This window comes from Camelus dromedarius, chromosome 14 (assembly GCF_036321535.1).
Source record: "Camelus dromedarius isolate mCamDro1 chromosome 14, mCamDro1.pat, whole genome shotgun sequence".
In the NCBI taxonomy this organism is placed as follows: Eukaryota; Metazoa; Chordata; class Mammalia; order Artiodactyla; family Camelidae; genus Camelus; species Camelus dromedarius.
In genome coordinates, this window is record NC_087449.1 from 32,060,772 (window position 1) to 32,075,560 (window position 14,789).

Here is a 14,789-nt window from a genome sequence, read left to right on the forward strand (position 1 = left end):
TATTAAAAAGCCCAAAACTTTATTCTTAAAAAGTACATATTATACCACAAGTCCATTTGCCTTTCTTTTGTAGATGCATGATTGAGATAGAAAGGTTAAAATGTTTTTCAGAAAATGCAATAACAGATCTAGTATTTAAACCAGACTTCTGAATTGCTTCTTCTGCTAATAACATTAAATTATTCTTTAAGGATACTTTATTAGGAATACTCTGAAAAGAAGAAAAAATGTGGATGTTATAAGTCTGATTTTTCCAGAATATTAACTGATCTGTAAGATTTGTTTGATGATGATGACTAATATTACTAATGAGTAAAAAATTCTTCTTCTAGCATGTGTACCGCAACCCACTAACATCATCTTACTATTGGCCACAAAGATGACAGGGATTATGTCTAGGCAACTGATTATATGCATTAGAATAAAGAGTATGGGAGCTGACAAAAAATGGGGAAGTAGAGTCTTTTCAAAAGACAGCTATTTATTTTGCCATTGATATTCTGTAACAGAGTCCATCTCAGACCTTCTCCTTCAGCAGGAATGGGAAGAATTTTAAAAGAGAAGGAACCAACATTCATTAAGTGACTTCTAACCACCAGGCACTATACTATTCCTTTGTGTATATGGTTCATTTAATCTTTCCAATAATTTTAGGTGGTAGGAATTATCTTCATTTTATGGATAAAAAAATAGCCTCTGATATGTTAAAAGATTTGCCTAAGGTGTCATACCCAGTGCATACTAGACCCAGGATTTTAATCCATGTCTTGCTAGTTCCAAAGCCTTCAGTCTTTATACAATACTGTCTCCCAGAATGCTTACAAATCCAGAATCACTAAAACAAACAAACAAAAACCAGAAGACTAGCACTTAAGACTATGAAATTTCCTTGTGAAAATGTAAAGATCATTTAACCAAGAGCACCTAGTAATCACATTCCAAGTAGGCCATTACCTCTAATTCCAAGGCTTCTGAGAGTAATTTCTGGGCGTTTTTCCTAAGTGCCTCGGTTTTGGAATCACTTCGGACTTCTATAGAAGGTTTATCCACATGTTTTTCAATGAAAGTTTTCCACTCAGTGTAAACTTCTCTGGCAAGACAAGCCACTTCTGAATCTGAGTGTTGACACATCTTGTTCACAGTGTGACCTGGAACAAGAGAAGAGGAACCAAAGGACAGGTTGTTCTGTCTTCTGAAAAGTACGGGACTGGAGGACTGACGTGTGGTACTTAGAAAATCATTCACATACCGAAGGATGTAAAGGCTCTTGTGCACATGAAAACCTGTTTCTTTAAGGCTGAGATAACAAGATAATCACTGGGGGAGAATCACTGGACTAGCCAATGCAATAAATCATAAAACAGAAGCATGATCAATAGATACTTAAAAAGGAACAGCTAAGGTACCAACTCCTTAATCCAAAAAGTACAATAAAAGAAAATGAATTAAGCATTTATCTTGTCTTTTCAGTACATATTGTATTTTAGGACAACCAAACAGCCCTAGTTATTGAGGGAATGTTCTCTATTCAGCTAATAAAGTGATGATTGACAGAATTAAAAAAAAATTTATAGCCCATGATAAAATAATTCATTCAGGTGACAATCAATAGTGGATGAACTCAATGAAAAGTTGATGGGAAAATTTACAATGGAGGGATGAGCTGTCATCACCTCCACTGATCAATCATAGCATCCTTAAGAGTGGGACTACCAGATAGAAGTAACACTTCACAGCCCTACCCATGAAGTAGTCTTGCACCCTCCTCCCAAGGAAAAGATGAACCATAACCCAACTAGTCATTCAAAGCTAACCTCCAGTTTATAGAAAATATGAAAGACAGAGGAATAAGTTAAATTATAGTATGAGAAAAGAGACAAGGCCAGAATGTGGGACATTCTACAGGACAGCACACCTGGTATCTTCAATCGTCAATGGCATATATTTTTAAAGGGAGTAAGGTTATGGATTGCTATAGATTAAAAGAGTCTTTTGAGTCCAAACTATGAAATGTGATACGTGATCCAAATCCTGATTGGAACAAACCAATTAAAAGATATTTTGAGATAAACAAGGAATATGAATATATACTAGTTATTAAGTTACACCAAGGAATTTACTGCTGACTTTGTTAAGCATGATAATGTGATTGTGGTTATGTTAGAAAATATCCAGTTTTTTTAGAGATGTAAATTGAAGTATGTAGAGCTGAAATGACAAAAGGATGAGATTCTACTTTAAAATACTTCAGTAACAGTGCAAAAACACAAAATAAAGGGAAATATAAAATGAATGGGACCAAATCTTAATAGATACTCAATGTGGACGAAAGGCTCATGGGGGTATGTACTATTCTCTTTACTTCTGGGAATGTTTGAGATTTGCACAATAAAAATGGAAAAAGAGGAAGAGAGTTTGTATGTATGCCCGAGTACTGTTTGTGTATCTACCTATCTCCTTAGCAGCTCTCGAACTGCTCCTTTCCTCGGTCCTCATCACCAAAGCCCTTGCCTTAGCACATGTTGCCTCCAGATAACTCGAGCAGCTCCCTGACTGGCCTCTCAGCCTAAGTTTGGAACCCTTAATGCCATCTTCCACACAGCAGCCAGAGTGGCCTCTATTTAACTTTATTTTCTCTTCTAGGGATGTCTTTTCTAAAACATAAATCTGACCGTTACACTCCTTCAGTTAAATCCTTCAATCCTATATTCAAACTCTCATCTTGTCACATAAGTACATTCACAATCTGCCACCCTCCTGTGTACTTTCTAGCTTCATTTCCAGCTATTATCCCACTGTCATCAGATACCCCAGCTACTTACAGCTCCTAAAACACTTCAATATTTGTCTTGCCTCTTTTCTTTTGAACATATACTCCAATGAATATTTGGTCTGCCTGGAATACTTTTTCTTCCCTCTTCATTCGGTTAACTTCCATTCTGCCTTTAGCACTCACTTCAGGAGTGCCCTCCTCCAGGAAGTCTTCCTTAATAGCCCCCAGTCTTATTTGGGACCTCTCCTCTATGCTTTCTTAGTACCTCGTGCTTCTGTTCATCACAGTAACTATTATAATTAGTTTTAATTATCTGATCAGTTCTCTCTCTTGCCCACCAAAGAGAGCTCCTTGAGGGAAAGAGCTGTGTTCATTTTTGTACTGCCAGCAGAAAGCACAGTGACAGAAGGTGGGGGTTGGGGGAATGGGTGTTTGGTAAATGTTGGGAAATGAGAAATCCAGATGAAGAAATACATGTATTTCTACTAAAATATATAATAGAAAATCTGAATGAAAGGGGAAAAATATACTATACTATAAGATGGAAAGACCAGTACAGAGGTGCCAATAGAGAAATTTGCAGTTTTAATGTAATTATAATAAAAAATCTCAATACACTGTTTTTATTAGAATACATTCAAATTTCTTAAGACTTATTTTAGAAAAATGAATGGGTAAGACTATAAAATACTATTAAAAAAAGAAATTATGAGCTATAACTAGACTTACAAAATATCAGAACATATAAAAAGCAACTAAAATTATATGGACTGGCACCAAAAAAATAGATGGGTAGAATTTATGGAATAAATGAAGCTCAGGAACAAACCGTATTATATACAAATTTTAATACATAATAAAAGAGGCACCAGTGAACAAAAGGAAGTGGAAAAGGATTTAAATTTGGGAAAATGGTCAAAACATTTAGAAAATTTCTCAGATTACGCCAACTGCACAGCTCAACACTTGCTTGTTTACTCCCTACTTATCTACGGAAGGCCTACTCTCTTTTTTTTTTTTATCACTGTAAGAATGAGCTTTTATTAAAATCCTTTATATACTTTTGCATTATTAAGGGGTATCAGGAACAATACAACATAGTTCCTAAGAGAAAATATATTAAGGTCCCTATTTTACTGTTGTCTAGAGCTGCCATCAAAAAATTCTAGCAATCACTGACCTCCAATTACTTAAGAAAAAGTAATCAACTAAAATCACGGGGGTCTCTAGTTACCACAGAAACCAAACCTGTACACTAACAAATCACAACAGAAATTAACAGAACAAGGCTTCTTCACTTCTTTATTACTTAAAAAAGCTTCACTTTTTTTTTTTAATTTAGCTTTCTGACTCTGTGCTTGTGCTTGCAACACGTTCAGAATGATTTTCTGTTCCGCAATAAGGAAAGCACGCTTGATCCTGTCACCGACACATTCAGCACACATGGAGTCACCATGACCCGGCCGACATGTTTTTTGTTTTAGACAGTCTCTTAAGAACTTTAGGAGTCGCACGAACTCCTCGAAGTCGGCCTGGGCACACGCCACATGCGGATTTTGGTGCCTTCCCAACTTTCTTGGTATAAAGGTAAACAACTTTATTACCAGGGGCTCGGGACAGCCTAGTTTTATTAGAGGTTGTACTGTAAGACAGCCTATGATGGTATGTCAAATGCTGGACCATTATGAATGTCCCCATACCAGCTCAAACGACTATGCCTGAGAGATCTCAGCTTCTGCAACTTCTCAGATGTCGGCCTATTCTAAAGGCAGTCGCGACAGCCAGAAGGTACTATGCCAGGCACTAGTCATGCGGGGCTGAACAAAAAACTGCCCCTGCTCCAAAGGTTCTGTGAAGAGGAACTGGGAGGTGAGAAAGAAATGTAACTTTGAAGGGAAGACAAGAGTCTTTAACTTCTCTCTCGAACCAATTATCTACCAAGAATTTTGATCTAGTCTTTCCACTGCCCAGGGAAAGGAGTACATCCACCCTCATCACAAGGAGCAGGGGGAAGAGGAGCAATGCAGAGCCCTCATTAGAAATGTCTCAAGGCGCTTCCTAGCTGGTGATGCTTAGTGAGGTGCTTCTGAAACACGTGCCACTTAAAAGCTAAAGTCACTACTCAACACTTTCCTTTTCTAGGTGGAGTTCTCCATATCCTTGAGGTTATACATTCTGAAAACAATTTTTGGTGCTGTTGGTCACTCTTGTGATGCTAAAAATACAGAGATAAATGAGACACTGCAGGACTTCAAAGACCTAAATTCAGAGTATTTTAATACTTTTACTGAGTAGCTACTTAATGCCTGGTGCTGAGGTACAGAGGTAGGTAAGACACAGTCACTGGAATTTAACCTACACTCACCCTGACAAAGTGTGCAAAGATCTGTGTATAAAAATACTCATTACAATGCTGTGTACAGCAGCAAAAAGCTAGAAACAACCTACATGCTCATCATTAAGGGCCTGACTTGTTAAATGAATTACAGTCCATTCAAACAATGAATACTTTGCAGCTATTAAAGACGGCAGTAGCTCTACTTGTAGTTAACATGGAAAGATGATTACTTTATTCAGGTTCTCAGAAGAGCATGCACAGTGTAAGCCAATATTTATTTTAAAAATTACATCTGTGTATATATATAAACACATATATTTGTTTATATGTGGAGAAAAAGAGTCTAAAAGAATTTATAATGAAATTATTAACAGAGGTCTCCTCTGAGTAGTGGGACTGCGTGTGTCTATGCAGTTCAGCTCACAGTCTCATGGGCTGGCTCAAGCTGTAAGCAGTCCTAACAGTATATAGTATAGCTATGCTATACTAGAGTGCTATAGGCATTCAGGTTTCTTTGGAATAGAGATCCTTCCCTACATGTGTTCCCCACCTTATCCTTTTCTCTCCCCAAGAAAGGTACTGTTGATCCAGCTTTATATGAGAAATGAAGATGCAGAAGTCCCTCAAACAGAGTCATTCTATTTGTAGAATCCAATGGACCTTTTCCATCATGACATGACCTGATCCCTCTGTGGCATCTGACACTGCTGCCTCCCTCCTTCTGAAATATTCTCTTCTACGGCTTTTTGAGACACCACCTTTTACTGGTTCTCCTCTTCCTTCTGCATCTCTTCTGCTGGCTGTATATGCCTTGCCCAACCTTTAATTACCTGTGAACTCCAGCTGGGCATTGTCCATGGCCTCTTCTCCTCTTTCCCTACTTGTTTTCCCTGAGTAATTTTACCCACTCCTGTGGTCCAACTACCATCTGCACGCATATGACTCTCAAATGTGTACCTCTAGCCCAAAGGCTCTCACTGAGCACAAGACCCAAATATCCAGTCCCCTACTGGACATTTCCACCTGCTTATTTTGCAAGCACCTCTGGCTCAAGATTTCTAAAATGGAAAACGGAACTCATTATTATTCTCCTCAGTCCCTCCTCCTATATTTCTTGTCACACATGGCACCAGCATTCACTCATCATTTTAGGCTCCTTAACATTTCTTGTATCTTTTCCTGTTTCTGATTTCCCTCTTCACTCTCACTGCTGCCCTGTTTCAGCTCCTTATCACCTCTCCACAGGTCTACTGCAGTGACTTACTAACCAATCTTTGTCCCCAGGCTGGTCTTCTCCAATTCACCCTCTATACTGAAGTCAAAATAACCTTTCAAAACATAACTTGATCACATCATTCCCTTAGCAGAAGCCCTTCAATGGCTCTCTCCACAGTCCTCAAATTAATTTCTAAGTATAGATTCAAGCTCTCAATGACCTGGAACCTCTTTGGCTATACCATGTCTCTCCGTTTCCTCCCTCCCCTCACTCCCAGCTCGCCTACTCCTTTGCCTCCACGTGCGAAGTTCCAGCCATGGAGAGCAGCTTGCATGTCCTTGTTGTTGGACAGGCTGTCTGGCCTTCTTTTATTTCTGCACCTTAGCTCACACTGTTTCCTCTGCCTAGAAGGCTTAATGTCTACTTTCCCTTCTAAACTTGATGTAAACATCTTGAGGGCAGAACCCCATACCTCACTCCAAGTTACATTCCCAGCTCCCAGCACAGTGCCTAGCACAAAACAATCAAGAAATGTTTGCTGAACTAACTCAATCAAATTTAAAAATAGCCAACAATTTACATTTGGCTTCCAAATTGGTTTTGTACTATATTTGAATATGGATGCAGTTGATTGGGAAAAATCACACAATCACAAACAAAATAATGGACCTATACTGTAAAGAACTGAATCCAAAGGTGATGGGGAAATGAAAACTTTCTAATTCTTACCCGCTGCTAAGAATTCTTCCCGCTTACTACTCCAGATGATATAGGTATTACCCCCATTTAATTTTTATAACTAAACAATGAGTTAAATATTATTTAGCTCTTTTCACAAGTGAGAAACTGAAGCTCACAGCAAAGCAATTTGCCCAAGATCTTACAGCTATTAAACGTGGAAACCAGGATCTGAGCATAAGCAGCCTGACTCCAGAGCCTGCACACTTAACCCCCTAATACCCTGTACTTCTCTGTTATTAGAGACTGGCACACAGGGAGTGATCAATAAAGTTCTTTTGAGAAAATGTTACTCACCTTCTTGATAGTGCCAAATCAAAAGAGCACAGGTCCCGAGAGGTGGCCAAAGGGAAGAAGACTTCTACTCTCAGGCCAGGGCAGGAGAAATCACTGCTCCTGGTCTGTAGGGGGCAGTACACCCCACAAATACTCCCACTGGAGCCCCACAGGGACTCTCCCAACACCAGCGAAACTACCCCAAGAAGCACAGGGCTGTAAGGGAGTGCTGGGGGACACAAGATTTGCCAGCAAGAGGGTAACAGCAGGGAAGGCATTCAGTCTGGGGCAGTAAAAGAGAAGAGAGGGGCCTAGGGAACCCTATTCCAGAAATACAAGACAAAATCATAAACTTCAGATCAGAAAGGGAATTTCATGATAACAGTAATAATGACAGTTAGCCACTGCACTCAATGCTTTACATTTAACCCAATGAATTCTCAGAACAACCCTGTGAGGTAGGTGCTATTACAATTCTCCATTTGACAGGTAAAGAACCTGAGGAACTAAGAGGTTAAGGAACTTGTGGAGGACATGCAAGTAAGAAGCAGGGTTTCAAACGTAGGCATTTTGGCTCCAGAGCTCAAGCTTTAACCCTACACTCTTGCCTCTTGTGATCATACAGTCCTATCTCCTCCTGATTCAGATGAAAAAAATGAGACTCCATGACCTTTCTCCAAGGTCACAAGTTGGTCAGTAGCTACATCAAGGAAGTTAATGATCTGCAAAAAGTCATTATTTGCTCCATGAAGTTTATGTTTTAAAGCAAGCAGTGCCACTGACTGGTCTTACGATCCAGGTCAAGTCCCCAGAGTTTAAGAGCAGGGGGTTTCTGCAGCCCAGCACATTGTTAAGACAAATTTCCTGCAGAAAGCAGTATTTTGCTCATTTAACAAAAATTACCAAATACTTGGTAAGTACCAGGCCCTGTGCTAGACCTTGGGATAGGATGTTGAACAAGACACAGTGCTTTACTCAAAGAGCTCCAGATAGGTCTAAGCACAGGAGAAGACACCAAAACAAAAACGAATAAACCAAAGTGTTACAGGTCCTAAGATAGTATTGAAGAGGGAATCCCAGGGAGGGCCAAAAGGACAGAGAAGTCAATTCAACTGGCAAATGGCCAGAGAACACCAGGAAAAAGGCCAATTCTTGAGTCTTGACAATGACGCAAGGAGACAAGACTCACACAAGCAGTAGAGTGAAAAGCATAGAACCCAAAAGAGCATGGTATAATTTCAGGCAAAAAAATGGTTCCTAAAAATATCCATGACCTAATCTTCAAATCTGAATATGTTACCTTACATGGAAAAAGGGACTTTGCAGATGTGATCAAGGTTGAGGACCCCGAGAATGTGGAGGAGAACCTGGATTACCTAGGTGAACCCAATCTAATCACACAAGTCCTTAAAAGCAGAAGGACAGAAGAGTGGGTCAGAGAGATAAGGTGTGAGAAGAATTTGACCCACCGTTGCCAGCTCTGGAGACAGAGGAAGGGAATCACAAGCCACAGGTGGCTTCTAGAAACTAGAAAAAGGAAGAGGACAGATTCTCCCCAAGAATCTCCAGAAAGGAGTGTAGCCCTGCTGACACCTTGATTTTAGCTCATTGAGACCTGTACTAAGCTTCTAAACTAAAGAAATGTAAGCTAATAAATCTGTGTTTTATTAAGCCACTAATTTTCTGGCAATTTGTTATGGCATTATTCACAGAAAATGAATACAGGAGCCTACCAGTAGTTCAGGATTGCTGAAGCAATGGGAACCTGTGGGACAACTGAAATTAGAAGGCCATGTGAAATGTCTTTGCTACTAGCATATCCTGTGAACTTGGGCAAATCAAATCACATTCTCATTCATCCAACTCATTTATTCATTCAACAAACATCTTGAGCTTCACATAGAAGACTACATTTCATGTGGGTCTTGAAGGACAAATAAGAGCTCGCCACGGACAAAGGTGCATCTCTGGGTTTCAGGAGGTGGTCTGACATGGCATAAAAATATCTTAGCTTTGTCACTTATTATCTGATTTTCTTACCTGGAACAAGTTATTTAAATTCTCTAAGCCTCAGTGTTCCCATTTGTAAAATGAGAAAATAATATTTACCTTATAGAATTGTTATATGGATCAAATGAAGCCGTAGATGTGAAAGCACTTTGTAAGTACAGGGTTTTCTGTTGTTGATCAATCGTAAATGAAAACCAGATCAATGTGATTAACTTAACACTTTCCCCAGAATATGTATATCTACAGTATTGCAAAAGTGGAGCATGCTTGCCTACAAGGTTGAGAGTGCAAGGCCTACTAACAATACTGCCTCATTAGCCATTTACTCGATACCCCTCGCCCACTGGTTTCCTTTATAATAAAGATATCCAGTCACAGAGGCCCTATTAAGGTCCAAAGGCTTGTGCCCAGCTGGCCCTCTACTTCCCAGACCACTTGGGAACAGTAAGACCCCTCACATCTCCTGCCTCTCAAAACACTCTCCTCCTTAGCCTGCACATCACTGCACTGCCCCGGTTCCCCTCTCTCTAATTACACTCCCTCTGCCTCTTTACTAGGTCCTCTTCCTCTTCCCACTTCCCCACCATGGATATTCTCCCAGGCTCAATCCTTCAGCCCTTTAATCTTTTCTTTTACTAAGAGAATTCATCCACTTAAATGATTTTAAGCAAACGCTTCCAGGCAAATGTCTTCCAAATACATATTTTTAGTCTAAATCTTTCATATGACCTTCAGCCCTACTTCTCCAACTGCCTGCTGGACATTTTCACCTAAAGACTATATATGTCAAAGCAAACACTGACTAAAATGGGAATACGAGGATAAAACTCCCATTGGAAGTACACAAGAAAAGGCACTAAATTCTGATTTAAAAGAGGTGATCCTGAGCAGATGGTAGAACCCACAGAGATGATCCAATAAAATAAAGGCACATATGGCTGGGGTGCAGGGCATAATGTCAGTCTGCTAGCCAAAAAAGAACATGGCCCCAAGAGACCTGGGTTCTCATTACATATCTGGTACTAAACTCACTATGTGGCCCTGGATAAGTCACTTCATCGCTCTGAGACTGAATTTCCATGATTATAAATTTAGATAGCTAAATGTATTTAAAAGTTTATGATACTGACATTTATAAAGTTACCAAGTAGGTAACAAAAATTACAAGATTTTAACAGTAAATGAACAAACAACACAACAATTCACCAAAAAGGAGATAAAATGCCAATAAACATATAGAAAATAATTCATTTGATTCAGCAAAGGAAAACAAGATGCTATCCTTATCTATTAAATTAGTAAGATTTTAAGAAAACAGTAGCAATGTAAATTTTAACATTTCTAAAAATCTAAGTTTCAGAAATGGATCAGGATGGTAGATACATATCCAAGAGTTATTTGAATTAAAGCCTCAGTTAAGCTGGAAAAGTGGACAGCCTCTCTGGCTAAGTGCTTGAAGGCAGCAGCAAAAGACTGAGGTCTGAGCTTTAAGGAAAAGTACCCTCTGTGAGAGGACAGGCAACAAAGATGGAAGAAAGAGAGAAAGGCCAGAAACGGGAATATAGAAAGCTAGAAACACATGGAGAAACTCTTATTTGACCTTGTCACTTTCATTCATTTTTTAAAACATTTTTATCGATTTATAATCATTTTACAATGTTGTGTCAAATTTCAGTGTAGAGCACAATTTTTGTTATACGTGAACATACATATAATTCATTGTCACATTTTTTTCTCTGTGAGCTACCATAAGATCTTGTATATATTTCCCTGTGCTATACCGTATAACCTTGTTTATCTATTCTACATTCTGAAATCCCAGTCTATCCCTTCCCAACCCCCGCCCCCTTGGCAACCATATGAGATCGCTCATATGTGGAATCTAAAAACAAACAAACAAACAAACAAAACATAAATACAAAACAGAAACAGACTCACAGACATAGAATACAAACTTTCATTCATTTGATGAACATATCCTGAGCTTCTGCTATCTGCCACACTAATGCTTGAAATGCACTGGTGAATAAAATATTTTGTATGGTCCTACTGGCACAGAGTCACTGTATAGTAAGTAAACAATAACTAAGTAAATAAATAAGTAATTACAAACTCAGATAAGGGCTATGAAGGAAATAAACATTTAAAAAATAAATAAAGAATTGGCAACAAGTTCACTGTCATTTATGTCAACAGAAAAGAAAATAATCACTGGTCTCAAATTCACAGTTCTGGGAAGATGAGAACTGAAATAAGACTATTGGATTAGATAGAATAAAATCACTAGTGTCTTGAGAGAGAAGAACAGTGGTTGTGGGAGAAGCCAGAATGGAAATAATTTAATGAAGGAGTGAGAGGGGCAGAAACGGGGTTGTGATTATCAATCATTTTTAAAGGAATTTGGCTATAAAAGGAAGAAGAGAAACAGGTGTTTGGAAAAGATGGCAGACGATTCAAGAAGATTTAAGTGCATCTGAAGGCAGAAAGAAAGAGCCAGTAAAGAGGGTAAGGGTAGCAACAAAATGAGAGGTATCTTGGCATCCCCATCTCCAGTCAATCCATTCTCTCTGCTAGGGTCTCCCAAGAACCTATCATTCAACAAGTTAGATTCTCTCCTGCTTTAAAAATTAGAACTTTCTTCAATCCCATATTCCTTTTCTGATACTGCCATCTTTTTTTTGTTTCAATACCAAACTTCTCGAAAGAGTTGACTATTTTCAGTTTCATTTCCTTAACTCACTCCGCAAGCTTCTGTCCTTAACTGTGCCTTTGAAACTGTCCCTACCAAAATTGCTAATGACCTTACTTTGCAAAATCCAATGTGCAATTTTTAGAATTAGCTTATTTGGCCCTTTAACAGCGATGGACACTGCTGAGCAATCGCCCCTTAGAAGCACTCCTTCCCATCCCATGACAGCGTTCTCTGGTCACACCTTCTCAGTCTCCTACAAGTCTCTCATATATTGGTGTGCTTCAGGATTTGGGACTTGGCTCTTTGCTTTTCTTACAGACTTTCCTTGGGCAATTGCCTCAGTTTCTAACTAAATGCTGATGATGACTCTCAAGTATACATTTCGAGTCCCTCCTCACTTTTAGCTTTGTACATCCAACATCCTGTTGAACATTTCTGGATGTCCCACAGTGTGTCAAGCACAGCAAGTCTAAAACTGAACTTACTATTTCTCCACCTCCAAACCTGCCGCTCCCTATCTTAATGAGTGGTGTTGCCATCCACCTACTTGCCCGTATCAGAACTCTGGGCCTCTGCCTTCACTCTTTTATCTTCATTCCCAACATCCAATCAACTCTCAGGTTTGCTAGATTTTACTGCATTTATGTGTCTTGATTTCAACCACATTTCTCCATCCTCATGACTACTACCTCAGCCAGGCCACCCTCATTTCTCATCTAGAAGTTTTAGTAGCTTCCTAACTGGGCTTCATGCCTCTAGGTTTGCTTTTCTCCAACACTTTTCCCACATGGGAGACAGACACATTTTTCTAAAATGCAAATATGAATATGTCACTCCTCCATTCAAAAACCCTTCAATAACAGCCACTTATCTTTAGGATCTCAGGTTTTCTAGTAGATTAAAACTACCCTCTCACTGCAATATAACTAGATTCTGGATAAAAAAAAAAAAAAACCTCAAAAAAAGAAAGCAGAGGCTAAAGGAATGGGGTTATCTTAAGGGCTGATGTTAATAGCAACACTACTGAAATACTTAGCTTTGGGTTAGTGGTGAAGTGGGAGAGCAAATCCTGGGACTGATTCTAAGCTGGGATCCTTAAGAGGTATGTTAAAGTATTTCAGGTCAGAAGTGGCCCTCAACTACTGGCACAAAGTGAAACAATAAGCTAGTCCCCTCTACAGGGAAGCATCTCCAATTTAATTCCACAGGATTCCCAAAGAATGAAAGAAAATAATAAGCTCACAATTAAAAATCAAAAAGCACATAGGAAGGTAAGCACCATGATAGTCAATAGAAATAAACAATAAACAACAGATTTAAACCCTAAAAACTACAAATATAGTCAGATGAATACAGAAGAACTACACATTAAATGTTTAAAGAAATAAAAGACACGATCACAAATATGCACACACACACACAAAAATGAAAAGAGACAGATGCAGAAGAAAAAGAAAACTTGTAAAAATAAAAAGTAGTTTTTGAAAGAAAGAACTCAGTGAATGGGTGAAATAGCAAATTAGTCAACTGAAAAGAGAATGGGTGACCTAAAAGATACGTATCTGAAGAAATTGCCCAGAATTCTCTGAGAGACAAGGAGACTTACCAGCTAAGGGGTGTGGAAAATAAAAGGTCTAACATACTTCTAATGGTAGAATCCCAGAACAAAGGAATAGAGAGAATTAAAGAGGGATGGTTTTGAAGTAATAATGGCTACAGAATTTCTACAGATGAACATAAATCTGCAAGTCCAGGAAGTAGAATACATCTAGGTCAAATAAAAAGAAACATATGCTGTGATAGCCAGTCTACAAGTCAACCCCCAGTGATCTTCACCTCTTGGTATTCATAACCCATGTGTCTCCCAAACTGTACCCAGCTTGGTCTGTGTGATCAACAGAATATAACAGAAGTGACAGTATGCCATTTCCAAGATTTGGTAATAAAAGACACTGTAGCTTCCATCTTGGTTATTCTCTCTTGGATCACTTGTTCTGGGGAAAGTCAGCTGCCATGTCATGAGCAGCCCTACAGAGAGATCCAGGTGATGAGAAACTGAGGACTCCTACCAGGAATCCCGTAAATGAGCCATTATAAGCAGATCTGCAAGCCCTGGACAAGCTTTCAAATGACTACAGCCCCAGCCAACAGCTTGACTGCAACCTCTTAAGAGACCATGAGCCAGAAGTATCAAGATAAGCAGCTCCCAGATTTCTGACCCTCAGAAAACCTGTGTGAGATAACAATACCTAAGCTGCTAAATTTGGTGTTAATTTTTACACAGGGACAGGTAACTATTATGTATGCTAACACCAAACATTTTGAATGGCTTACAAAGAGACTTTTCCATCTGGTCCAGACTCTCTCTCCAGCTTCACTTCTTGCCACACTCTCTCTAGCTTATTACATTTCAAATATACCAAACTTCTTTTAGTTTCTGCATTGCACCATGTTCTCTCCCATCTCCAGCCCTCTGTACAGCTTATATAATGTACCCCTGCCTGACACAATCTTTAACATTTTCTCTACTCCCAACACATATACTCGTTGGGTTAACTTCTCCCCATCATCAGAGCACTCATCACATTGTATGATAAAGTTCTGTTAAATTTTCTGTTCTTCCATTAGACTGCAAGCTCCAACAAGGTACAGACAGTATCTATCTCCTTCATTATTATGCCCGCACAGTTCCTAGCACAAAGAAGGTACTCAGTAAATATTTGTCCCTTACAGCCCACAGGATAGG

The 14,789-nt window shown here is 39.1% G+C and overlaps 1 protein-coding gene and 1 pseudogene across 6 annotated transcripts in view; both read right to left on the minus strand.

Moving 5' to 3' along the window:
• TCEANC2 (transcription elongation factor A N-terminal and central domain containing 2) overlaps positions 1–14,789 on the minus strand; it is a 56,546-nt gene that overhangs the window by 24,726 nt on the left and 17,031 nt on the right. For all 6 annotated transcript variants that reach the window (XR_004140769.2, XR_010383831.1, XM_064493565.1 and 3 more), the window contains exon 4: positions 955–1,148. Coding sequence is in view for 4 of the 6 variants with exons in the window: in XM_064493565.1 (XP_064349635.1) it covers positions 955–1,148 (194 nt within the window). In the remaining 2 variants the exon portion in view is untranslated. The remainder of the gene's footprint in view (positions 1–954; positions 1,149–14,789) is intronic.
• Positions 3,596–5,294, minus strand: LOC116156873 (large ribosomal subunit protein eL34-like; annotated as a pseudogene).